General features: G+C 41.4%; 1 protein-coding gene across 4 annotated transcripts in view; it reads left to right on the top strand.

Moving 5' to 3' along the window:
* The window catches only part of QTMAN (queuosine-tRNA mannosyltransferase), a 161,593-nt gene that overhangs the window by 75,410 nt on the left and 59,969 nt on the right, over nucleotides 1-26,214 (top strand). For all 4 annotated transcript variants that reach the window (XM_075829249.1, XM_075829247.1, XM_075829246.1 and 1 more), the window contains exon 5: nucleotides 11,467-11,748. In XM_075829249.1, coding sequence (XP_075685364.1) covers nucleotides 11,467-11,748 — 282 coding nt within the window. The remainder of the gene's footprint in view (nucleotides 1-11,466; nucleotides 11,749-26,214) is intronic.

Here is a 26,214-nt window from a genome sequence, read left to right as displayed (position 1 = left end):
TAGCTGTCAGGCCACGTATAGTCGAACGTTTCCCCTCACTAATACTTTTTGGGCATATGTGATTTGTATTATTAGGTAGTCTACTGCAGATAGGTCCTATAAATCGTACTTTTACTCATCCTTAGGCAGATGTCCCAGAACCATCAGTACTTTCCGGCTGTAACACCTGTGTCCAGACACACCTTGTAAATTCTGTATATTGCTGCTCACGTCTTTCTTGGCTCCGGTGATGAATAGTCTCTGTGCATGGGTTTTCATCAAAGATGGCGTTGTTCATGTTGGTTAAACCTTGCTGCACTTTGCGCCCTGCGCTATGAATGGACAGATAGGTGTGTATGCTTCGCGCACATAGAACTTTTTAACACGGGGGCAAATATATCTTCATATAGAACGTCAGTTATCAAAACCAGATGTGCCAAGTGGAACATTTCACAGACATTAATAACATTACTTACCTGTAAGTTCTAAGCTGAGTTTAACTACTCTCGATCAGTGCCAGAACTAGCTGCCAATAAACTGCCAAGCATCGGCTGCTGGCAGGACGTACGCTTGGTAAGATTATGCTAGCACAGAACATTACAGTATCGATTCAGGAGAAACACCACCGCAAGCTCTTTGATGGGGACTTCAGTGAAACATATAATTACATTCTCTAGATATGTATTTAACGCTCTGTATGGATTATGGATTCTGAACTGGGAATGTATGTATTAGGTGATACAAAAAGCTGCTATTTTTTTTTTTTAAAGGCCTGCGTGCAATCTATGGGGTCAGAATTAAAATTGGTGCGAAGTGTGTATGGGGCTTTAGGTGGTACAGGATTTCATTGGGCGGTGAGCTTGGAATCTATGGGGACCTCTTAGGGTATGTTCGCACGGAGCATTTTGGTGCTGTACTTGACGCGGAAACCGGCGTTGGAAACAACGTGGAAAAAAAAACACCCGAAATCGCCTCCCATTGATTTCAATGGAAGGCGGAGGCGTTTTTTCCCATGAGCGGTAAAAAAAACGCTCGCTGGAAAAAGAAGCAACATAACCTTTCTACGGGCGTATCCATCTCTGACCTCCCATTCACATCAATAGAAGGCAGAGATAGCGTTTTTCGCGGCGGTTTTTGCTGGTGATGCTCAATGGCCACGGGTTAAAACGCGTCGAATTTTGAGGCCGATTTTTCCGCCTGCAAAATAACTCAGTGTGAACAGGGCCTCTTGAGAGATTTTCTTGGGTAGCGTTGTTGGAACAAAAGTGGAGTCAATTTAACGAAGATGATTTCCACCCTAGTTCTATTTATGTATGCATCTACCGATGTGTCCACCCTTACCTTGTCCCAAATTTCGTTAAGGACTCCAATATCTCACAATACAAATTCAATGCACTATCGCGACATGTGATTTTCAAAGCTGGTCATCTCACGCCACTCATCTCGTGATATTTCAAGCCAAGAAGAAAGAAGGACGCATCTGTATGTATAAAAATAGCATTGACGTAGTAGCATTTTTTCATGATCTCTCAATCCTTAACTATGATTCTTTCTGGGTCTCACACCAAGGATAGGAGTACTCTTTTCCTCTCCACTAGTCAATTGTATTCTATCTGCTAATAATTCTAGTGTACACCAATAGGGATCCTTCTTGTAGTGTACACTGTTGTTGTGTTTAGTATGAATTTTACTCTTGGGTGATATGATGCTATAAGGTAAATATGCTCATGGGATCATGTACATCCTTTAAAGGGGTTGTACACGATTCAAGGAATTTGCTTTCTTATAGAAACAGTGCCACACCTGTCCGCAGGTTGTGTCTGGTATTGCAACTCAGTTCTAAGCTGTTTTGATATTGGGACCAAGTGTGTCCACCAACCATGGGGCAGGAGGAAACTATGGATTGGTGTACTGCAAGTAACAACTTCCTCCCATTCCAGAAGACCTCTTGGTCACGGCCCTGTTCACATTACGTCTGAGTCTTCTGTTAGATGTTTACCTCGGCAGTGTTCTTTACAGTGACATATCCCAACGCCATCTACTCCCTTAAGAAATAAAAGTATACAGTGCGGAATAAAAAAAATTGTGGGATGCCTCTCCATAGTTGACAACACTTTTTTCTATGCAGCAAAAAGAAAAACCGTACAGTATATTAGTCCGACAGAGGTCAAAAGGACACTCTTTTGGTCTCTGTCGGGTGATTGGAGCCCAATGTAAATGTTTGGCGTTTACGCTGGGAACTTTTCCCGGCGTAAACACCAAATGTATGGCACAAACTTTGGGAGGAATAACTCTACCCCCTAAACTGTGGAGCACCACATGCCATTAATGTGAGGTGAACGTCGGCTATGAAGGTGCGCGAGGGCCGAATGACAATCTACAGTGGAGCAGCGCACGTGAAAATCCGCCAGGGTGCTACCAGACGTGTGTCTAAAAGAACAATTCAGTGAACCTGACTGCGTATAGGGCTCTGAAGCAGACGGATGGTCACTGCTCCTATGCTAACAAAGGTGCATCGGAAAATAAGGCTTCAATTTGCACGGCAGTATCTGAATTGGACCACCGATGATTGGCAAAGGGTTGCCTTCTCCCATGAGTCACATTTTCTGATCCATGGAACAGATGGACGTTGGCGTGTCAGGCGAGAAACATCAGAGAACAAACACTCTGTAACCATTGCTGGAAGAACACAAGCCGGTAGCGGCTGCGTTATGGTCTGGGGGATTTTTTTATGTCATTCTCTGGGCCACTCATCCATGTGGAAGGCTCTGAATCGATTTGGGTATGAATCCATCATTGCAGATCACGTCCCCCCCATACATGCTGATTGTCTTCCCCGGGGCAGATGGAATTTTCCAGCAAGACAATGTGACATGTCACACGGCTAGAAATGTCCGACAGTGGCAGGAAGAGCACGACCAAAACTTCCAAGTACTTCCCCGGCCCCCTAATTCACCAGACTTGAACCCAATTGAGAATCTGTGGGACCTCGATCGTCTTGTTCACTCTATGGATCCTCCCCCACCCACCCTCCAGCAAATGTGGGATGTACTGCAGTCAGCACGGCGCCAGATACCTGAGACCACTGACCAGCACCCTATTGAGTCACTCCCACCCTCCAGCAAATGTGGGATGTACTGCAGTTAGCACGGCGCCAGATACCGGAGACCACCGACCAGCACCCTATTGAGTAACTGCCCGCCCGTCCAGCTGCTGTCCGTGCTGCACACGGCGGTTACTCTGGATATTAGCTGGTGGTCATAGTAATGTGACTCGACTATGTGTGTATATGTATGTGTGTATATATATATATATATATATATATATATATATATATATATATATATATATGTGTGTGTGTGTGTGTATATATATATATATTGGGGGTGTGTCCTTACACTGTCTGACACTGCCCAATCAGTGCTGACTGTGCCAGACTCTGATAGGACACGCCCCTTTCACAAGAGGAATCGTAACACCTGTTCTCAATTTATTCATACATTTTTAGGAGGAATAACAGAGGAACTTTACAATGTAGAGTTGTAAGAAAAGATGATCCAAAATTGTTATTTCATGGGGAATACAAGTATTTACTAAAGCAGGACATGTCAGGAGAGGGGACAGATCCCCTTTAACCCAAGAAATAGTGCCATATAGTGTCTACATAATACTGCCATTTTAAGAGCCACACCTGAAAGATGTGGTCTGTCGGCTTCTTGGGAGTGAAGTGTTCCACCCTTTATTGTGGTCCACCATTAGACATCATTGCCTCTGTTGTTCCTGGGCTTCATGTGATTGCGGGGGTGAGTCATGAATGCCCCCAGAACTTGGAGACCCTAGAGCAATTTTTCTTTTTGCTCATGCCTTAATTTGGTAACTTACATTACATTTTTATATAATATTTTACCTTAATATTAAGCTTTTTCTATCCACTTTTATATATTAGATGCCGTTTTATTAAATTCAGGACCCATCCTGACCTGCAGCACAGTTTCCCGGATCAATGGTTTGCACTCGGCTTCATACCACATGGACTGGATACATTTAGTTGCTAGAGATAGTGACGACTCATCTTCTAAGGTCAGAGGCCCTTTAAGGACCACCATCCAGTTTCGCACTGCACCTATTTTCCCATAATGATCCTGCCCCACTCCCCGGTCGGAAACGTCTGCCGTCCAGATTTTCCCACACAGCACTATCACCGCGATAACCGGCCGTCCAGCTGTGAGGAAGCTTTAGATAAATATTCACAATGGTACGGCTGGGACGCTGACTTTTTTTTTTTTTTTTTTTCAAACTTCGAGGATTTTGTTTTAAAGAATTTATAAGTTACATTTGCATCCAAGTATCATTTTAAGGATAGCGAGCTTAAATAATGGAGGCATGGGGGAAATATAATATTACGATAATGTTCTTTGGTGCGGTTTGGAAGGTTTAGAAAACATTTGGAAACATTTTTCTCATAAAGTCACTTAACTATTAAAGTGTTATCATAGCCTTTCCTCTCGCATTCTGCAAAGTACTTTTGTTAAGCAGCGTCTCCACGCTCGTGGAGGGGGAGGGGGGAGCAGCAATCGTGATTAGAAGGATTTCCATAAAAACAGGAAATTGCATTCTTTTTGTATCCTTGCATTAATTTAATAAAAAAAAGATGCAACCAAATAATGACGAGGTGAATTAAGGGTACGGGATCGGTTTACAGCTAATGCCCTTAAATGCTCGCCATTATCCCGTTCCACCGAGTTATCTGTGATCTTGGCTCCTTTGAACATATTTTATGCTTTGCAGAGAGCAATGGCTGGAGAGGAACTTGGTAATATCACTATTTTAATGGAAATCTGTCATTACTAATGTACACATGGGATGGAAGGTAATACGAAGCGCTCGTCTTTAACAAATGATTAACAGCCTTTAGCACCGTCACAAACCCAATCACTCTGACTCAATGAACTCCTCATTTATCAAGTCACTGCGCACAGACCGCCGCGCGCGCTGCCATTGTATTTTTTATTTTTTTTGCAGTTTAATGGATTTTTTTTTTTGATACTTTAATGAGAAGGAAAGAAAAATATGAGCAAAATCTCAGAACGAGCCCTTGGTTGGCGATAATGTCACAGGTGATTATTTTTGTTTGGCAGAATTTGTTTTCGTATGTTTAGAACAAATTGGTTGTTTTAGGCCTCGCGTAGACCGAAAAACAACTGGTCCGTTGCGGTCCATCGGACCATAAAAAAACCTTTGTTGTGCATCCGTGTGTCATCCGGACTCGCAGATCCCCAACGATTCTCCAGTATTGATGAATCCGCAAATCCAGACTGTAAAACGACTTGTCCTGAATTTTCGGCCCCCACACGGATCCGTGTAAACCACGATCTTGTGCATGGGGACGTAGAAATTAGTGGATCCGCAATTTATCCTCAAAAATGTTATCCACCAAAGCTCTGTCGTGTGCATGAGGCCTTATCTGTATTTAATGGGGAATTCTCCCCCCACCCCAAAAACAATAATCCTGGAATCATCAACTTCCAACAAGGTGTTAAAAATTTTATTCATGGTGGCGGGAAAGTAGCGGGGCGTTTGCCCTTTGATGCCGGGGAGGAAGGGCGCTAACAAACCACTCTGCCTTGGCCCAGAGTATTTAAACACAGGGTAGCGAATTAAATCCTAGCCCGTGATGAAGGAAAGCCTCGCAAGGACCCTGGTAATTCTGGGTGACCGACAACCAGTAGAGTTGCTGCTCAGGATCCCAGAGGAGTTGTCACTCAGCTTTCTCAGTCTCCTTGTTAAGCAGCGTTCTGTTCACGTCAGAGTCCTACGTTGGAGATATGTGTTGGGAGGATTTCCTGACGTATACCTCCTACGGAAGGCTGTGACATACATAGACATACAGTGGGATAAATCGCCCATAGGACCCTATAGTAAAGCACATATACCGCACAGTATATATATATATATATTCTTTGCAGTATATCTATGTGGAATAGCGTAGTCTAATATGTTATTTTAAACTTCAATAAACAAGGTTTGGCTGAAGCATACCGGCCCGGCGTATGCCAAATGGACACTTTTTTTGGCATTTGCCGGGTGAATAAGGGCCCATTAGATCCTTTCAGGGTATACACCGGGACCTTTCCTGGCTCATAATATAGTAACGTAGGGCTCTGACGTGATGTGAACAGAGCTTTACAGGAATCGGGGAATGTCCATAAATCTTTTGTCGCCCGGGGTAGGTTGTCTTCCCCGAGTCCTCACTGCTGTAAAGTGGAAGATTAGTGGAGTAGAATTGTATGACAAATTGCGTAGTGTTATACAGATTGTGTACTGTTATATAGACTGCGTAGTGTTGTTCAGATAATGTAGTGTTATACAGCTTGTGTAACGTTGCATAGATTGTCGTTTTCTTTAGATTGTGTAGTATTATGCAGTTTGTGTTACACAAATTGCAATGTTATGCAGATTGTGTAGTGTTTCGCACATTGTGTAGTGTTGTATAGATTGTGTAGTGTTGTATAGATTGTATTGTGTAATACAGATTGTGTAGTGTTACACAGTTTGTGTTACACAAATTGTGCAATGTTATACATATTGTGTAGCATACAGATTTTGTAGCGTTGTGTAGCCTTGTATATATTGTGCAGTGTTGTATAGATTGTGTAGAATTTTACAGAGTGTGTAGTGTTGTACAGAGTGTGTAGTGTTGTACAGAGTGTGTAGTGTTGTACAGAGTGTGTAGCATTGTACATATTGTGTCGTTTTGTACATATTGTGTAGCATTGTATAGTGTAACATTGCACAGATTGTGTAGCATTGTATAGATTGTGTAGCGTTGTACATATTGGGTCATTTTGTACAGATTGTGTAGCATTGTACAGATTGTGTAGCATTGTACATACTGTGTAGCGTTGTATAGAGTGTGTAGCATTGTACAGAGTGTGTAGTGTTGTACAGCTCGTGGGATCTTGGTGGCACATATTTGACATGTACAGGAAAGATGTATTCCCATACCTAAAGCACACCAGTATGGAGTTTGTATGTTCTCCCCGTGTTTGTGTGAGTTTCCTCCAGGGTCTTCGTCTTTTGTCCCACATTCCAAAAACATACTCATAGGATAATTGTCTTGTTATGAAATTGGCGCTATTGTGTGTGTTTTTAGATAGGAATATCAGATTGTGAGCCCCATTTGGGGACAGGTACCGATAGTGGCAACCTTGGTACATCGTTGAGTTCCCTTTAATTCCATTGAAAACAATTAATAAGTAACACTGTAAGGAAAAATCTTTTGTATTATTTTCTTTATAATCAATTGGAAAATATTAAAGGGATCACAGTTAATGTATAAATAAAGTTTATTGAAATGAACACATCATATTTTATTGTGCAATTTAGTCCCTAGGCAGATATTCTCCTGGAGAACTATTAGCAGAAGAAGATATTTCATGGTTTGGGCACATGATCTAGTCATTTCAATAAACTTTATACCAAACCGGAGTACCCCTTTAAGCTATATATACCTGATGGACATATCCTTAAACACAACTATTAAATCTGCCTGTATTCCTAAGCAGAATTGCTGGTTCTCTTGGACCATGTGTATTTAATGTATTTTCTTTTTCAATGTTGGAACATAAGAAGATTTCATATAAAACATGCCGTATAAAGTGAACTTTCTATCATAACTCAGTATAATTCAGACCAGAAGAAGAGGTAAACCTGTAATGCAGTCTCTCCTATTAGATAATGGCTTACTGACAGATTTATGGCGCACAATCTCAGCAGAAATCTGTGCCTTATCCCTGTGTGAGTGACGGGCTGTAAGTGCTCTTGTCATGGAGAGCTGACGGCTTTCTCATAGAGCAGTGTGGCTAGTAGATTTGGCTTCTTATCTGCATTTTGATTGACCCGTGACTTCTTATACGCTAAATAAAGAGAAACTTTTTCTACTACGTGGAGCAATAAGGTTTCATTATGTCACAAAAAAATTAGTGACAACATTTTTTTTTTCCCCGCCAGAAAAACGGCATCGTGTAGTTAAAGGGTGGCTCCAGGACAAAATAGTAAGGGATTGTTAAAGGGATTGTCTCATCACATTTAAAGCATTTCATATGGAAGCTTGTATGGCGATCAGACGATCGACGATCAATTGTTTACTGTGGCCAACCGGACATTTCCCCTGCAGCAGCCACTGCAGGAGAAATGTAGTATTACATGACATCCATCCAGATAAAGAAGCCATCCATATAATACCTAAAGGGCCGATGTCCTTCATAGCAGGAGCCGTTCTTACAGAGCACCTCTAAAGAGGAGGGTCCCGAGTAGGGGGACCCCCAACTATGATGTCCATATGTTTTTATAGGGTATATGGACAGCGGATGTCTTCATGACAACCCCTTTAAAATAACAATTCCATACAATAGTTATTTGATTTGTTCCCTGCAAAATTGATCTGAAAGGACTAAATTCATATTTCTTGGGGTCTTCCTGCAGTTCTGTCCCCAGAGCCTGGCTATATAATGTAGTCGGTGTCCAAGCTGCAGACTGTATTAAAGGGGTTTTCTCATAGTTAATATTTCTCACCTATCCGCAGGATAGGTGAATATCTGATCGGTGGAGATCCGACTGCTGGGACACCAACTAGAACGGACTTTGCCGTTCCTGGAAGCACCAACGACCACTAGAACAGTCTTACTTTGCCGTTACTAGAAGCCCCATAGGATTGGAGCGGTAGTGCTCATGCTCGGCTCCCGCTCTATTCATTTCTGTAGAGCTGCGAAACATAGTGCTTGGCAGCCCCGTAGAAATGAATGGAGCGGTGGTCGATCATGCGCACTACAGCTCCATTCCTATGGGGCTCCCAGTAACGGCACGCTAAGCCCCTTCTAGTGACCGGTAGGGATCCCAGTGGTCAGACCCCCACCGACCAAATATTGTGGATAGGTGATAATGATTATGAGAAAACCCCTTTAAGTTAAAGGGGTGGGTTGTCTGAAGCAGGGAGCCTCAGTGGTTATCCATGTTCTCTTGCAGCACCAGGGTTCAAATCCAACCAAGGTCAACATCAGCTTGGACTTCTGTGTTCTCACCGGGTTTGCGATGGTTTCGCCCAGGTTCTTCGGTTTCCTTCCGTACTCCAAAAAAAACGTACTAAAAGTCCTCCTGGGAAATTGGATTGTGAGCCCCCTATGGGGACAGGAAGGGATGACAAACTCTGAATATGTTGGAGATATTAATCCAGTAAATATATTGGGTTGAAAATCATGTTTGAAACACAAAACCTACATACACGTAAAGTATTTATGCATTTAGTATTTTGATGACTTTTTGTACGTGACTTTTGCAGGAATAAATCTATACCCCCTCCCCTAAATATAACTTTTGGCCCAGTACAACAGCTTGTTCTGTGATCCAAATTGGGCTCAAAAGGATTCAAGACATTGTTCTAATCAATAAATTCCAATAAATTCTGCTGTCTTATACCCTGCACTTGCTTATGATGTCATCTCTAAAATAAAAAGGGTTTAAATAGTTCTATTCTGTCAACAGATCGCCCCCTCTAAGTGATGTACGAGAGCTTTCCCCGTCCAGATTGTGTTGTTGGTTTTTGGAACGGCCGGATTTGAAACAATGTGCCATAGAGCGCGGAGTCTCTCCCTCCTAATTCACTGTAACACAAACCAGAGCCAGCATCAGAGCTTTAATGTGGTTTCTCTTATTTGAAAATGACATCACTATCTTTCCATTCTTTTTTTTTTTTTTTTACAATTTTTTTCCCCCTCCAAAAACGGTTCACAGATTAAATGTTTGTGCCAATGCAGGCAACATGATCCCATGAGAAATTTTCAATGTAATGAGGTGTTGTATATAAACATATGTAATGGCAACAAGCAATGGTTAATACGCTTTTCCACCTTATTCATTGTAGATACCATGTTGTAAATTTAATTATTATTTAAAGGTGTTGTCTGGTTTGGAAAATCCATTATCAAGTGTCCTATTGGGGAACTCTTACTTAATAGAGTAGGGTCAATCATCTATTAGCCAGAGCACAGCGCGGCTACAGCAAGTTTCTCTTGCTCTGGATGTCCGTGCTTTAAATGGACATTGTGTAATTCTTCATTTTTCCTGTGGTGGCACTGCAGGGGAATTGCACACTAACAGCTTGGTTCTCCAAAAGATTACAGCCGATCAGTCTGTGATTGGTTTATATTTTGGGGACAGTATAACAAAAAAGGGATTGTCCAAAGTGAACAACCCCTTTTTAAAGGGAATAGCTGAATACAAACTTGTTTAATTTCTCAAGCCCAACTCCAGTCACTACCTGAAATGTTCTGTCTGAGTGCTGTTAACCCTTCTCCCCCACATCATACTCACAAAAGTCCAAGAAGCTACAGTGTGTTTTGCAGAGTCCTCTCACTTAACAGCTAGCGGTCACTGGTAATTGTTAGTTTCCTGACAAAACAGTGGCCATGTAGAGTCCAAAAAAATCCAGTGACCACCGATTTTCCATTGTGAGGACCTTATTTATTTACTTATGTTGCATTAACATATTCCACATTGCTGTACAGAAGTTGTCATCATTCACTGTCCCCAGTGGGGCTCACAATATAAATTCCTTATCTGTATATTTTTGGAGTGTGGAATGAAAACCCACGCAAACACAGGAGAGCATACAAACCCCCTGCAGATATTGTCCTTAGTTGGATTCGAATCCAGGACCTCAGCACTGCAAGGAAACAGTGCGACTACTGAGCATCCCTGCTGCCCAATACTTTAGTAAACAGCTCTCTCAATTTCCTCCAGCCCATTTGAGTGTGTTGTAAGGGTGTAAGAGCGGAGTTATATCATGGTTAAAGGGGTTGTCCACTACCGGACAACTGATGATCCATCCACCGGATAGGTCATCCGTGTATCATCGGTGGGGGTCCGACACCCGAACCCTGCACCGATCAGCTGCTCCGGTGGCCTGCGGGGACCAGATGTTATGGCACATTATGCGATATACGGAGCTGGAAGCAGTTGGCTCCGTACATTGCATAGCGGCGTGCTACTGAACTGCAGCTCTGCTCCTATTCCATGACTTGAGCTATTTGCTTCTGGCATGGATGTCTGGTGCCCGGAGGCAGCCGGAGCAGCTTAACGGTTCGGGGTCTGGGTGTCGAACCCCCACGGATCATTTACTGATGACCTATCCGTTTTTTCACGTCTGAGGTGCACCAGTGGGAGACACGTTGTCACGGATCCCCCATAGACTAGAGCCTATGGCGGGATGCGTGACACGCAGTAAAATAGGACATGTCCTATTTTTCCACGGACCCTTCACGCACTCAGTTGAAACAACAGTCGTGTGAACGGCCCCATTTTAAATACATGAGTCCATGTGACGGCCGTTGTTTTAATGGCCGTCAGAAGGACGTGATACAGGCTCGTCTTAATCAGCCCTTAGGATTTCCTTGTTTACAATGAACTAACACACATTATTTTTTTGGGAAGGTTCCTCCTAAAACACAAGACGGCTTCACAGAAGATATCCATGGAGTGTTTGGGCCACCACACAGAACTAGACGTCCATGATATTGCAAAAGTTGAACCTGGTCCTTCCGAGCAACAAGTAGGAGAACACATGACTCAACCACGGACGGATTCCATCAATATCATGATCTCCCCTAGAGAAAGTAGTCCTGCAGATGATGGCCAAGAGATATCAGAATCCGCCTCCTCCAATTTCAGCACCGAGTCCCAGGGGCCCCTGCATATTGTCTGGCCTCACAGATGGTAAGAATTTTCATTTTTTCCGCAATGTGTAGACATACGTACATAAATATGCTTAAAGATGTATTTATATGTACAAATATATGGAATAACCAAACCGACAATCTGTTTCTTTTTTTTTTTTCATTATGGTTGTGCTTATAGACTTTGTATCCGTCGGCTTTGTCCTCGACATTACGAGCATTAATCCTGATTTCCATGCTATGTTTTTTATTTTACACCAATGTTTTATTTTTTTTCGCAAACTGTTGAAATTGTGACAAATAATCACGAGAGAACAGACACTTATAAACTTCAGCTAGCCCTGGAAAATAAATTAGGATTTAAAGAGGTAAAATGTCCTGATAATCTTGCGGTATTGGGCACGAACATTTTAATCTAGTTTTTATTCCTCGCAGTTAGTTTAATCTGCATGTGGCCTGATTAGACTTCAATTCATCCACAGATTATGGGCTGTTTATTGCAGAGATGCTGAGCTGATCACTAGGTCACATTTACTGTGAGCAAATGTTTGCAGGTGAACTAATAAGTATACCACACCGACAGGGTAAATCGCCTTTACAAAGGATTTGACTTCCAGTGCATAAATTCCAGAAGCTCTAGCAGATCATCGGCAGCATCTGCTACCTAAAGGGATTTTCATCTCCCTTTCTAAATGTTCCAACATAAAATTTAGGGATTGAAAGTCGAATCTGCCTTTTGGATTTGTTTAATCAACTTCACACGTCCGGTTACACATTTCGATTTACGCTTAAAGAGCCCTCTGTCACAGCGCTATGTCTTAGGGCATCACTGATTGTTTTTACTAAAGCCCCCCTCCCCTCTCCGAGTGCTTAAAGGGTTTGTACCTTTTATTAAATTTCATGTTCATTGTAAAGATCATAAAAAATTAACATTGACATGCTGTTAAAAAAACAATTGAGTGAATTTTATGACATTTACTTACATAATATGGCGCCACCTAGGGTTAAAAATGTGTATAGCAATGTGCACGTCCACCTACAGACAATGCTGTTAGACACGCATGCTTAGTCACTCTCCCCGCAGCCAGGTCTTCATAGTGATCCTCTGTTCACTACTGAGCAGCCAATTGTTTTCTTCCCTGCTTGTCAGGGAAGGAGCAGAGGCTCTGCAGTATCATGGCAGTATAGCTGAGGAGACTCCTTCTGCAGGGAAAGTAAGAAGAGACTATATTGTCAGCTGCCAGAGGGGGAAGGAGATTTACTCTACTCAGGGGCTCTCCTCCAGTAGCACAGATTAGCAGCAGCACCAAGGGGGACACATGGAAGCCAAAAATAATGAGAGTATTATTTATGCTAGAAACACAGCAAACTACGGCTATTAACAGCATTTCATAACTTTTGGTATAAAAATGATTCATGGTATAATTATTTTATACTTCACATGTTGTCTATATTTATTATGCCTATGTAGCAGCTTTACATCCCCACCAAGCCCTCAGCCCTGCTGATTGGCTGAAAGGGGATTATGTGGCTTGTTCCAGGTCTTCAAAGAAACGTCCTCCTTCTGTGAAGTCCCAAGGAGAGTCACATGATCCCAATAGTCCTTTTAGTAGAAGGAATTGCACCAATTATTATAGCTACTGTATATTGACATATTGCAGCAATATCCTTATAAAGAACTCTATCCGAATGACAGACTATCTTTAAGGATATTTTTTAACCAACCCTAAACAGTACTTTATGTTATAACTTTTCCAGATTTGTTTCAGAAAAGCTGCTATTTTGTGCGAGTCAGTAACGTGATAAATTATCATCTGATCTCCACATTATAGAGTGTATTGTGTCCACTGAAAGGGAATCGGTCATGGAGACTTGCTCATTTGTCACGCCTGTAGGGTGTGTGGACCCACTAGGCCGCTCCGCCGTAGTAGAGATTCAGCTGGCCAAATAACAGTCTCACAGGTATGAGTACCTGAGTAGATGATCAAGGCATAGCAGATGGCACCAGACGTGGCGGATGGCACCAGACGTGGCAGATGAAGCACACACAACTCCGACAATAGGCTTAGGCTCAGGAACAAACACAGCAACAGGACACGGGAACACTGGGAGCAGGGTACAACTAACGGACCATTTGCATAGACGAACACAGAAATACAAACCAAAGCTCAGGCAAGGAGAGGAAGGGCAGAGACATTTTTAAAGACCAGGGTGTCACAGGGTTGGTTGGGGAACTTTAGACAGGTGTGCGCGCTGGCCCTTCTAAGTCGGGAGTGAGCACACGCGCACACCCTATGGAAGAGCTGCAGCCGCGTGTGTCGGCGTCTCTGAGGAGGGAGATGCCGGCACGAAGACAAAGTATAGGCAAGCATAACATCCTTTAACTTAGAACACCTTACAGATAACGTACAGAGAGCATAGTATGTAAATTACAGCACCTTGTGGTCTAATTGGCCTGGTTGTCATTGAAACAAGTTGATGAGTTTTTCAACATCTTAAAGGCTATGTAAACCTTTGGAGGGCAATTTCTTTGTTTTTTGTTTTTTTTTAATAAAAAGTTTAGTCAGTGTGATTGGTGAAACTTTCCAAATAGTTTTTATTAAAAAATAGTTTTACTTTTTGAGATACATCTGCTCTCTATTCTCTATACATAGCAGCTGTATCTAGCGCTAATTCCTGCTCCCATCAGGTCCGTGGGACTGACGGCTTCAGTGTCAGCGGGTCGGATCCATCTGTAATCTATCACATCTAAGTTAGGTCTAATAGATTACAGGTGGATGATGCGTGTCAGAGACATGCAGGACCCGCTGACACTGAACCCATCAGGTCCGCAGGACTGACAGATTCAGGTCATAGCGAACTATACAGCTGCTCTGTATAGAGAATACAGAGCAGCTGTATCTAAAAAAGTCAAATTAATTTTTAATATTAAGCGTAAAGAATTGTGAATGCAGCTCAGGGGTATAATATATAACTCAAGACCAGTAATATATACACTATATGGACAAAAGTATTGGGACCTAGGCCAGCCCCTGAAAAACACCCCACAGCATTATCCCTCCTCCACCAAACTTTACAGTTGGCACAATGCAGTCAGGCGGGTAACGTTCTCCTGGCATTCACCAAACCCAGACTCATCCATCAGACTGCCAGATAGATAAGCGTGATTCATCACTCCACAGAGCGCGTTTCCACTGCTCCAGAGTCCAGTTGCGGCGTGCTTTACACGCTTGGCATTGTGCTTGGTGATGTAAGGCTGGCATGCAGCGGCTCGGTCTTGTAAATCCATGCCATGAAGCTCCCGGGGCACAGTTTTTGTGCGGATGTCAATGACAGAGGAGGTTTGGAGCTCCGCAGTTATTGAGACAGCAGAGGGTTGGTGACTTTTATTCACTATGCCCCTCAGCACTCGGCGACTTCGCTCTGTAACTTTACGTGGTCTCAACTTTGCAATAATACCAGTCACAGTTGATGGTGGAATATCTAGGAGGGAAGAAATGTCATGAACTGACTTGTTACAATGGTGGTGTCCTATTACAGGACCGAGCTGGAATTCAGTGATCTCTTTAGATCGACCCATTCTATTACTAATGTTTGTTAAGGCGACTGCATGGCGAGGTTCTGGATGTTATACACCAGAATTCAATGATTAAGTGGTGTGTCCCAATACTTTTGTCCATATAACGTTTTACCTTGTACCATAGATAAAAATTCAGTGGCTTAAAATAAATGAATTACATTTTTCTTTCTGTCACAAAATATCCCTAAAATAAAGATCTATTAAAGGGGTTATCTGAATTATGAATTTAAAAAAGAAAACAAAAATAAACAGCTGCACGTAATAGAAAAAAAAAAAAAAAGAATCGGTACTTAAATCTTCATTCCCCTGGCGATCCAACATTGACACTTCGGTGGTTCACCCGGTCGTTGACCGCTGCAGCCAGCGGTCACGTGCCAAGTTCCCTGATTTGGCGTCAGTGGTCACATTCTTGGTGCTTGCATTAGCGCTGGATCGGCCACAGGAAAAAAAGAGGTGAGTACTGATTCTTTTTTGTTTTATCACATTTGCAGCTGTTTGATTTGTTTTTTTAATCTATTTCCCTTTACGCTACAACTTCATTCACGGGGCAAGCAACGCCGCCAGAAAACCTGATCCGGCTATTCAAAATGACAGCAACATTTTACGAAATGGTTAATTTCCGGCAAACTCTTTAAGAATTTGCATGAAGCAAGACCAATCTTATTTTTGAAAATGAGCAGCATGACTTTAATATCCGTTGTGTGTGAATATAAGTTTGCGTCCATGAATGTATATAAGGTTTTTAGATATTTTCACTGTTTTACTTAATTAAGGAAGAAGAGCATAAGGGGGAGGGGAGGGATGAAACAAAAATAAAAATAAAAAAAGCTGCCTCAGCGCAAGCAAATGCCAAAATGAAAAGCAACACATTCATCCTTTAGGGTAATATACTAGAACGGTGCAAAGTTAGACGACGGCATGGCAGCCGCACAAGCAGCATTAGGGCTAATTTTGAAAATCTAGCGTGCAGTCAATTTTACCGACGCCTGGGGAGATACAAGGTAGAAGCTGACAAGAGAACTCATTTTGTTTAGGTTATTTAGTGCGATGCATCATCCGTGGGCTCCTCCGTGACACGCGGCCATATAAAGCAGAATATTATCACACACTAAAAATTTATGTTGACATTAGATATTTGTTCAATATGTCAGCAGTATTACTTTCATAATCAAAAGAGTGAGGCCGGAGGAAGGAGCGCAGCCACGGCGCGCTCACAGAGATCTATCTTTTTAATAACGCTCTATAAGGTTAATATAGTTTACCTTTGAGAGTATACAATGAAAACAAGCAGGGTTAGCAGGAAAAATGACAGAATTCATCCACCCGAGCTGTTTGTTTGCCATTACCTATGTGAACCATGTCGGTTCTGTGGCCCCGCATCTGATAGCTATTTGTTGTACAGAGAACTCCGCATTAAAAAAAAAAAAAAATCCACAAAAAAAAAAAAAAATCTAACTCTTAATACTATTGTGTGCCCATAACCATCTGTCACTGCTAGCCCGGAGATGAGGGAAGATTACCAGGAATAAACACGAGGCTGCAGAGCATTGGTAAAGCCTCCAGGCAAGAAACTCTTGTGGGGACATCAAAGACATTCTAATTCTGAGGCAGTCAAGGATTACAGTGTGTAACCTGTGCTGACAACAGATAAATGAGTGACAATATTGTGCCAGAACGGCTGGCTCCTGCATCGGGGACGGACCATGATGATGATGACGACGAAGATTTTATCTCCGGGAATGGACTCCGCCGGGATAATTTTATGATAAAAAAATTTTTTATTATTATTTTTTTTTTTCCTCTCAAATGCCATCGGGTCTTGCAAGACATTTACTAGCTACAGGGGTAGCAATCAGTTTCTTTAAAATTCACTATTCTAAGCCCATTACAATCCTTACACAGCAAGGCTCTTCCACCAGTATCCGGAGTCTATGCAAATATGAAGGATTGAACTCCTGCCCTTTAATGTTCGGATGCTTTGTCATCTGATTTATGGAAATGCGCTCATAGAAATACCGTTTGTTTTTTTTTAAATTGTATTTCTTTAATTGGTGAATATAAATCATAAAATAAAAAGATTCCGGTGCACAGGAGGGGGAGGGGGAGAGAAGTGTCCTGTGTGGTCTTTACTTTGTGAGTTATTGGTTTGATTATAGTAGTAGGAAGGGAATGATCTTTCCATAATGGGGGGGGGGGCTTGGTTAAAAGTTGCAAAACTTTTTGAAAAAGGATATAAAACTGTTAAAGGGAACCTGTCCGCTTCCATTTGCCTATTAATCTGGTCCCAGCATTTGGTAGGTCTTGTAAAACTATTTGCTCCCATACCTTTTATTTGGTCTGTCTAATTTGTCCAGATAAACAACTTTATTACCGTATGCAAATGACTCTGCAAGTGCCACTTGGGCGGTCCGTTTCCCCGTAAGTGCTTCTGTTCTCAACTTTTTCGCCTGCACAGCTCAGGATTGACGTCGGCGCGCTATGGCAACGTCACTATCGTCCTCACTGAGTTGAAATGGCGAGAACAGTATCACTTGTGGACCGCCTAAGTAGCACTTGCAGAGTCATTTGCATAAAGTAATAAAGTGGTTTATCTGGGCAAACACGGTAATACAAACCAGACGAAAGGTTTTTGGGCACATCGTTTTACAAGACCTACCAAACGCTGGGAACAGTTTGGTGGGCAAATAAGAGCCCTTTAAAATGGTCAGGGCATCCTTTCCAGTGTAATCACCCTAGTGCAAGCAGAAATTGGGGGGTGGCAATTGGCCCGAAGGTTATTGAAACGGCATGAAGGAGAAAACAAACCCCAAGCCGTTTGGTCATGAGTGTCAAAACTCGGCACCATGTGGAGCCCATTTTCATGTTTTGCTGTAAACGGCAGAGAGCTGTCCCTTCTTGAAACTGGGACATCCATTCTATGCCCTAATGACAGTAAACTAGTAAGGAGGTTGCACCTACCAAACAGCCATCAGATGGTCAGGACGATCCACCTGAAGTGCACCCTGTATGGTAATTTAACATCCCACCCTTAGTGAACCCTCTCGGCCAGCTTGAAGCATCAGGTTTCATACATCATCATCTTCCTGCCCCTTAGACTCATTAGGAGGAACTTCTAACAAGTCTGTGGATGGCACATGAATCCTTGTGGGGCTTGTGTCGAGCTCAACGTTAAATCATATAGGATGCGCTTTCATCCAGTTGGTCATGGTATAATTGTACTCTTTATGATATATTACTCTAATGTAAAGGAGCTTGTTCTTGTGTTTTACATCCTTTATACTTTTTAGGCATACAGTTACAACCTTATCTTTGAAAGGTCGTTTGAGGGGAATTGAAGCATCCGGAGATGCATTCCCCTCTTCATGGTCCTTATTTATCAGCTACACATTGGCTAAGACAGTTATCGAAAATTTCCAAGGCACAAGGGAGGACTCTGATGTACATAAAGACCAGCTTATATACCATGATGTCCCTCTCTCCTTCCCTTCTTTATTTTTATTTTCTCCCTTCCTCCCTCACTTCTTCCTTCCCCTACACTGATACATTGTAGCAATGACAGACCCATTATAAGAAAGGAGGATACATTAACATCAGTACTGAAACAGGTCAACAGAGCCTTAGGTCAGTATGGGATTTTTAGCCTCTGGACGTAGACAATAATGTTTCCACCCACTGACAACAAGCAGAGGTCTTGAAAATGATATATAATTGAAACAAAGTATATTAAAAAGTTACAAGTCTTTGTAGTTTGATTCACAGTTAAAAACATCTAAAAAAAAGTCCAAAAAATCCAATAGTGCAGCACATTGTGGGTCTCAAGTGTAGGTCGGCCCTGCAGTGGTGTTATGCCAACCCCTCTGCCCCATCTCCTGCTGTCTGTAGGCAAGAAGATGGAGAATATGGTAGAAAATAAGTATGACTGCAATATTAGATTACACACAGAGGCTTTGTTTGTAACGAGTAGTCACAGAGACAGGTCTGCATAGGAGCTGTAGACACAAAACGGTAGTATATTTTTAATCAAGACTGTTTGCAAAGTTTATTCACTTTTTAATTTGAGATGCCTTGGAGCAATAAAAAGAATTGATTGCAAAACTATACATACCCTTTAAACAGACCATTAACATTTTTCGTATTTTCATGACTGGTTGTGTTACGTAATAGATTTTTATTTTTTTTACTGACCCTTTTAACTACATGGGTTTTTTATGTACCCAGTTAGGAGACTTCACACCTTTCGTTGCTGTAACACTTTTTTTTATAGCAAAATCCGTATGATACATATAGGTTGAAAAAAGTCGCAGGTCCATCAAGTTCAACCTTTCTCAATCAATTATACATTATTTTTTTCTATATACGTCATAACTCCCAAAGATATTTGTCATTAGATAAGCATCTAGCCCTTTGTTAAATAGTATCTGCCATCACTACCTCTTAAGGTAAGGCAATCATAGTTTGACTACTCTAACTGTAAAGAACCCTTTCCTATATTAATGTCTGAAACGCCTTTCCTCCAGATGCAACGAATGTTCCCTGGTCCTTAGAGTTCTTGAAAAGAACAAATCGTGCTAGTTCTTTGTATTGACCACACATATATTTATACATGTAAATGAGATTATCTTTAAGGCCTGTTTCACAGGAGGGTTTTGGTAAACGTCCGTAATATGGATCTATAAGACGTATCAGGGATGATTTTAGTCGGACCCCCACCAATACAAACTTCTGACATGTCACTATGACATGTCAGAAGTTTGTCGAACATTTAGCTGCACTTTAAACAAATCCATATCCCCATTCACCCAACGAAGGCCGAAAGTGTGTTCTGTTGGCCTCCGCTGTGGCGGTATACATAAATATATCGTAAGAATAATTTATGGAATGGCTTAGTAGATTAGGCTATTCCATACAAATGCGCGGTATACTACATATTCCACTTTATGCTTATACAGTGGGATCTTCCAACGTACACTGCAAAGCACAGTGTACACAGAGCCTTACAGATCCGTCACACTGATGGACTGTCTTCTAGGGAGAGATAATTGAATTGCATAAGATTTCCCCTTTAAAAAATGAATGCAATACTGATGCAATAGGGATCACATTCTGATGCATCCGTGTGTTAATCACTCTCCATAGACTTCAATGGGCATTTTCCATCCGCAAAACAGATGAAAGTAGTGCATGCTGCGTTTTTAAAATACGTTAATATTTTTTACGCCCATGTGAATAGACTCATAGATTAAGATTAGGTCCGTATTACGAACAGGAAAAAAAGGATGGAATACTGATGAAAATTACGCTTGTGTGAACGCAGCCTTAAGCGTCTTTTTTCCAAGCTGAACAAACCCAATTTTTCTAGCCTTTTATTGTAAGAAACACCTCCCATCTCATTTATTAATCTAGTCACCTGCCTTTGAACCCTCTCTAGCTGTCCTATATCCTTTTTACAACGTGGAGCCCAAAACGAAATCCCATATTCGAGATGTGACCTTACAAGAGTTTTATAGTGGGGTAATATTACGTTGGGATTACAGGTTTTTATCTTTCTTTTTATACATCCTAAAATCGTATTTGCTTTTGCAGCTGCTGCCTGACATTGAGTAGTGCTGCTTAGCTAACTTGTGACACGAATACCCAGGTCCTTGTTCTGTTATCCCGTTTTATTCCATTTAATGTATATGCAGTAATACATGGAGAGAAATGACTGTCCTGTCCTCCTGTTTATCGCTGCTCCCATTGTTGGACCGTTTGCTGGAATGTTTACATCTTGTATTTACATCCTGTTGCCCGGCAACATAAGAGGATTGCGAGGGGTCAGGAAGTTACGGAGGTCACGCACATTACATTGATTATTACCATTAAAGCTGTTCTTCCTCCTGACTAAAGGTTCTCTAGTAAACTTTATGGCATTGATAGGAATGCGTTCAATTAGTGTTTAGAGAATATTATACCAATAATGCACTGGGCCAAACATCAAAGTGAGCGCCGCAATAATGATATTATTTTATTACTTTGTATTTTCCTCAATACACCAAGGGGTAGTTACTGCTAGACTACAGCCGGCCGTCAGGATCTGCATAGCATCCCACATATATATATATATATATATATATATATATATATATATATATATATATATACACACATACACTGTGGATATAAAAAGTCTACACACCCCTTTTAAAATGCCAGTTTTTGTCATGTTACAAAATGAATAATTTCAGAACTTTTTCCACCTTTTCATTTGACCCATATTCTGTACAATTCCATTGAAAAACAAACTGAAATCTTTTAGGGTGGAAAAAGAAAAAACAAAAATAACGTGGTTGCATAAATCTGCACACCCTTAAAGGGAATGTGTCGCTAGAATTTTTTATATATTTTTTTCAATTAAACAATTAGTATTTAGGTGATTACACATTGTTTTAATTTTTTCACAAGTCAGGAAATATTAGAAATTAGAATCTAATTTATAACATTTCCATGTGCTGACCACTAGAGGGAGCAGTTCCCAAAATTGCAACATGGTCACTGTGGTAAAGCAACCTCATTAATTTATGCTGCAAATTTGGAGTGGAAACACTCTCCTCTAGTGTCCTCACACAATCCCCGCTAGTGCCAGGAGAAGGAGGGGTTTGTATTTCTTCAAACCTCCTACACTGTGTGCTGCCATTTTCTGAGCAACTGCACAGTGCTAGGAGGATTAGATACAGGGCTCAGCAGACAGTATCACACGAACATACATGAACATAATACACACATCATACACAATTACCTGCTCCTGCCTCCGCTGGTCTACGCTCCTTTTCTTTGCGCCTTCGCTTCGTTGAACATATGGCCGGAAGCCGCGACCGGAAGTCGTCATCTTACTGTCCGGCAGCGGCTTCCGGTCCACATGAAAATGGCGCCGGATTTCGCTCTACGAATGAGCTTCGTTTTGGTCTGTGTGGGAGCGGCGCATGCACCGTTCCCACACAGACGGCACACACAACTGAGAATGGAACGGCTTCCGTTCGCGTTCTCTATGGGGCTGTATGTGCTGTATTCCATCTCTGTATGTGTCGTTAATCGACACATACAGAGATGGAAAAAAAAATGCCAGCCCCCATAGAGACGTAAAAGTAAGAATACATTAAAAAGTAAAACATGAGAACACAATTAAATAACATTTTTGAAAATATTATATTAAAAGCAATATGATAAAAAAAACAACACATTATTATGACACCTTCCCTTTAAACTAATACTTTTGTTGAATTACCCTTTGACTTTATGACAGCATTCAGTCTTTTTGGGTAGAAGCATGGCACCTCTTGACTTGGCAATTGTTGCCCACTCTTCCTTGCAAAAGCTCCAAATCTATCAGATTGTCCTGTGTACAGCCCTCTTCAGGTCACCCCACAGATTGTCAATGGGATTAAGGTCTAGGCTCTGGCTGGGCCATTCCAAAACTTTGATCTTCTTCTGGTGAAGCCATTCTTTTGCTGATTTGGAGGTTTTGCTTTGGGTCGTTGTCGTGCTGAAAGGTGAAATTCCTCTTCATCTTCAGCTTTTTAGCAGAGGCTGCAGGTTTTGTGCCAATATTGACTGATATTTGGAACTTCTCATAATTCCCTTCACCTTGACTAAAGCCCCAGTTCCAGCGGCAGAAATACAGCCCGAAGCATAATGCTGCCTCCACCATGCTCCATAATGCTGCCCCCAGCATGCTCCATAATGCTGCCTCAACATTGCTCCATAATGCTGCCTCCACTGTGCTCAATAATGCTGCCTCCACCGTGCTCCATAATGCTGCCTCCACCGTGCTCCATAATGCTGCCTCCACCGTGCTCCATAATTCTGCCTCCACCGTGCTCCATAATTCTGCCTCCAGCGTGCTCCATAATTCTGCCTCCAGCGTGCTCCATAATGCTGCCTCCACCATGCTCCATAATGCTGCCTCCACCATGCTCCATAATGCTGCCTCCACCATGCTCCATAATTCTGCCTCCACCGTGCTCCATAATGCTGCCTCCACCGTGCTCCATAATGCTGCCTCCACCGTGCTCCATAATGCTGCCTCCACCGTGCTCCATAATGCTGCCTCCGCCGTGCTCCATAATGCTGCCTCCGCCGTGCTCCATAATGCTGCCTCCGCCATGCTCCATAATGCTGCCTCTGCCATGCTCCATAATGCTGCCCCCATCGTGCTCCATAATGCTGCCCCCATCGTGCTCCATAATGCTGCCTCCACCATGCTCCATAATGCTGCCTCAACATTGCTCCATAATGCTGCCTCCACCGTGCTCCATAATGCTGCCTCCACCGTGCTCCATAATGCTGCCTCCACCGTTCTCCATAATGCTGCCTCCACCGTGCTCTATAATGCTTCCTCCACCGTGCTCCATAATGCTGCCTCCACCATGCTCCATAATGCCGCCTCCGCCATGCTCCATAATGCTGCCTCCGCCATGCTCCATAATGCCGCCTCCGCCATGCTCCATAATGCCATTAGTTCGGAGTCACTATAGTGCTCCTAGTCCCAAAACCTATCTTTTTGGCTCTAAAGGGCCGACGTGGGGATCTTTCTCTTGTGGTCATTGCTCTATTTGCAAATTGATTGTGAAAACTGATACATTCACTGATTCTGAAAAGAAAAGAAGTTTTAAAATTGTACACTTCATCAATTGCAGTACTACTGGTGTAGTGTACATGGCAACATGTCCATGTGGCCTGTCTTATGTAGGCATGACCACAAGAGAACTTAAAATGCGAATTCAAGAACACGTGAGGGACATTAAAAAGGCTGGAACAATAGAGGGTAACAACTGGGAAGAAATCGATAAATTGAAATCTATCCCCCGACATTTCCGCGATTTTCACAATAACAAGTGGCAGGATTTAAAGGTTCATGGCATCGACAAAATTCTTGTTGGATCACGTGGAGGAGATACTTTCCGTAAATTAGAACGGATCGAATGTAAATGGATCACAAAATTGAAGACTAGCGCGCCTCTGGGGCTCAATGAGAAAATGTCCTTCGCTTCCTTCCTATAACAATATTTTCTTTTTGGGTCCTATAGCATCATTATCTTTTAACTTTTTAAACCTGTATATATTTGACTGGTATGGTTGGACTGTGCTGTTAATAATTGGTGGGCTTGTCGGTTTAAGCATTATTGCGTTTTGGCTGTATCCATATTTGGTGGCATTTTTAACATCATCATTTTTGTCTTTTTATAGGGGCCATACGATCTGTATTTATTGGGCTGAATAGAATACCAAGTATCACATATTATATCTCAGAATAATGTTTTTGGTTGGACTCTATTCAACAATACGTTTTGAACATACTCTAAATTTTGATCATTTTTTAGCTCTTTTCATGGGGTACTTATTTTTATTTGTGTGTTTGTGCACACACTGCACACATATTTATTATACATTATTTATTATCCACTTTATATATCCTTATATAAATTTTGTCATCACACTTGGTATGTTGTATATATATATATTTTTTTTATATTTATATTTTTATTTATTCACATTTATGTTTACAAATATTCACTCTCAATATATTTATATATATTTTTTACACGCTTGTTATTTATATACATGCTAACAATAAAATCACATATGTCTTATCATTAAAAAAAAAAATAATAATTTTTTTGAGCATATTAGAACATATCACATTGTACATCTGTTACATTATTGTATGTATTATTTATATTAATAAATAGAATTGTATTTTAACTGTGGTTTTGTCACGTGTGTTTCACTTTATTTATTTTGTTTTTTATTTTATCACCACACTGTGCACGTGTGTTCACTCACTTCTCACTATCATTTATTATTTATTATTTTTTATGAAATAATATTCTTTCATAAATTGTTTCCCCGGTTTACTATATGTTATATATATTTATTTTTGTATATATATAAGTCAATATATGGTCTTTTTTGTATTGATGGTTTTATGAAATGACAGTATGACACTATGTTTGATGTATTATCAAATTATGTATATTTTTTCTATATATGTATTATTGCTTATATTTTGAGACATTAGAGTTCCATTGTATATTTATATTCTGTTTCTCACATAAAAAATCGGATCGTGATACATATGCCCTATACTGGTTTTTGCCATATAAGTTGATCTCTTATTGTCCTTGCCCATACTTAAAATAGCCACTATGATGTGATACGTCATATATAAGCTATTACATCTGTTGTCTGCGGCGCTTGCGGTCTGATGCGCACGCGCATGCGCGTTTACATTCCTTGAGACGTACACTGGACATTTGCAATGGTGGTGTTTGCTGCTTACCGATCAGCATTCAGGTAACTTTAGACATGCTGATTCACCAATGTAGAACACCTGGTACATTTCAGGTGTTCAGCATTGGGGATTTGAGAATGTCGTGCTGCTATTTGCTATCTCTGAATAAACCTCTCCCACCACTGAGTATAAATACAACGCCGGTCACCTTACTAGTCAGTACCCCTTGAAAAAGCTACCGCGAAACGTGCGTCGGGGCTCTTGCTGTGGAGCTCATTTTTGGCTTGATATGCAATACACGGGTTGGTATGGCTTCTGGGACCTACTCTGATTTTTGGTGATACCCTGGTCTCTATACCACTTTATTTACACTGAGATTTCAGTGTTAGCTACAAGTCTCTCGTGTATACTATTTTTTACAGGGTCTGTATTACATTGTTCTGTTTCAGCATGCTTTTTGGAGACACATTTTGTGGTGTCGGTTATCCTTGTACTGTACATTTATAGCATGACTGTCATAGTGACCCTGTCTGGTATTATTGAATGTTGAATATAGGCCATTCTGAGTAGCCTCATGTTCTCCACATTGTATATTTTAATTGTCTGTGGTTTTTAGGTCCTGATGGCCAACATGTTCTTATGTATATTGTAATAAAGAA

This window comes from Rhinoderma darwinii, chromosome 6 (genome assembly GCF_050947455.1).
Source record: "Rhinoderma darwinii isolate aRhiDar2 chromosome 6, aRhiDar2.hap1, whole genome shotgun sequence".
Classification (NCBI taxonomy): Eukaryota; Metazoa; Chordata; class Amphibia; order Anura; family Rhinodermatidae; genus Rhinoderma; species Rhinoderma darwinii.
The sequence above is the reverse complement of the archived record's forward strand: the minus strand, read 5'-3'. Positions and strand labels throughout refer to the sequence as shown.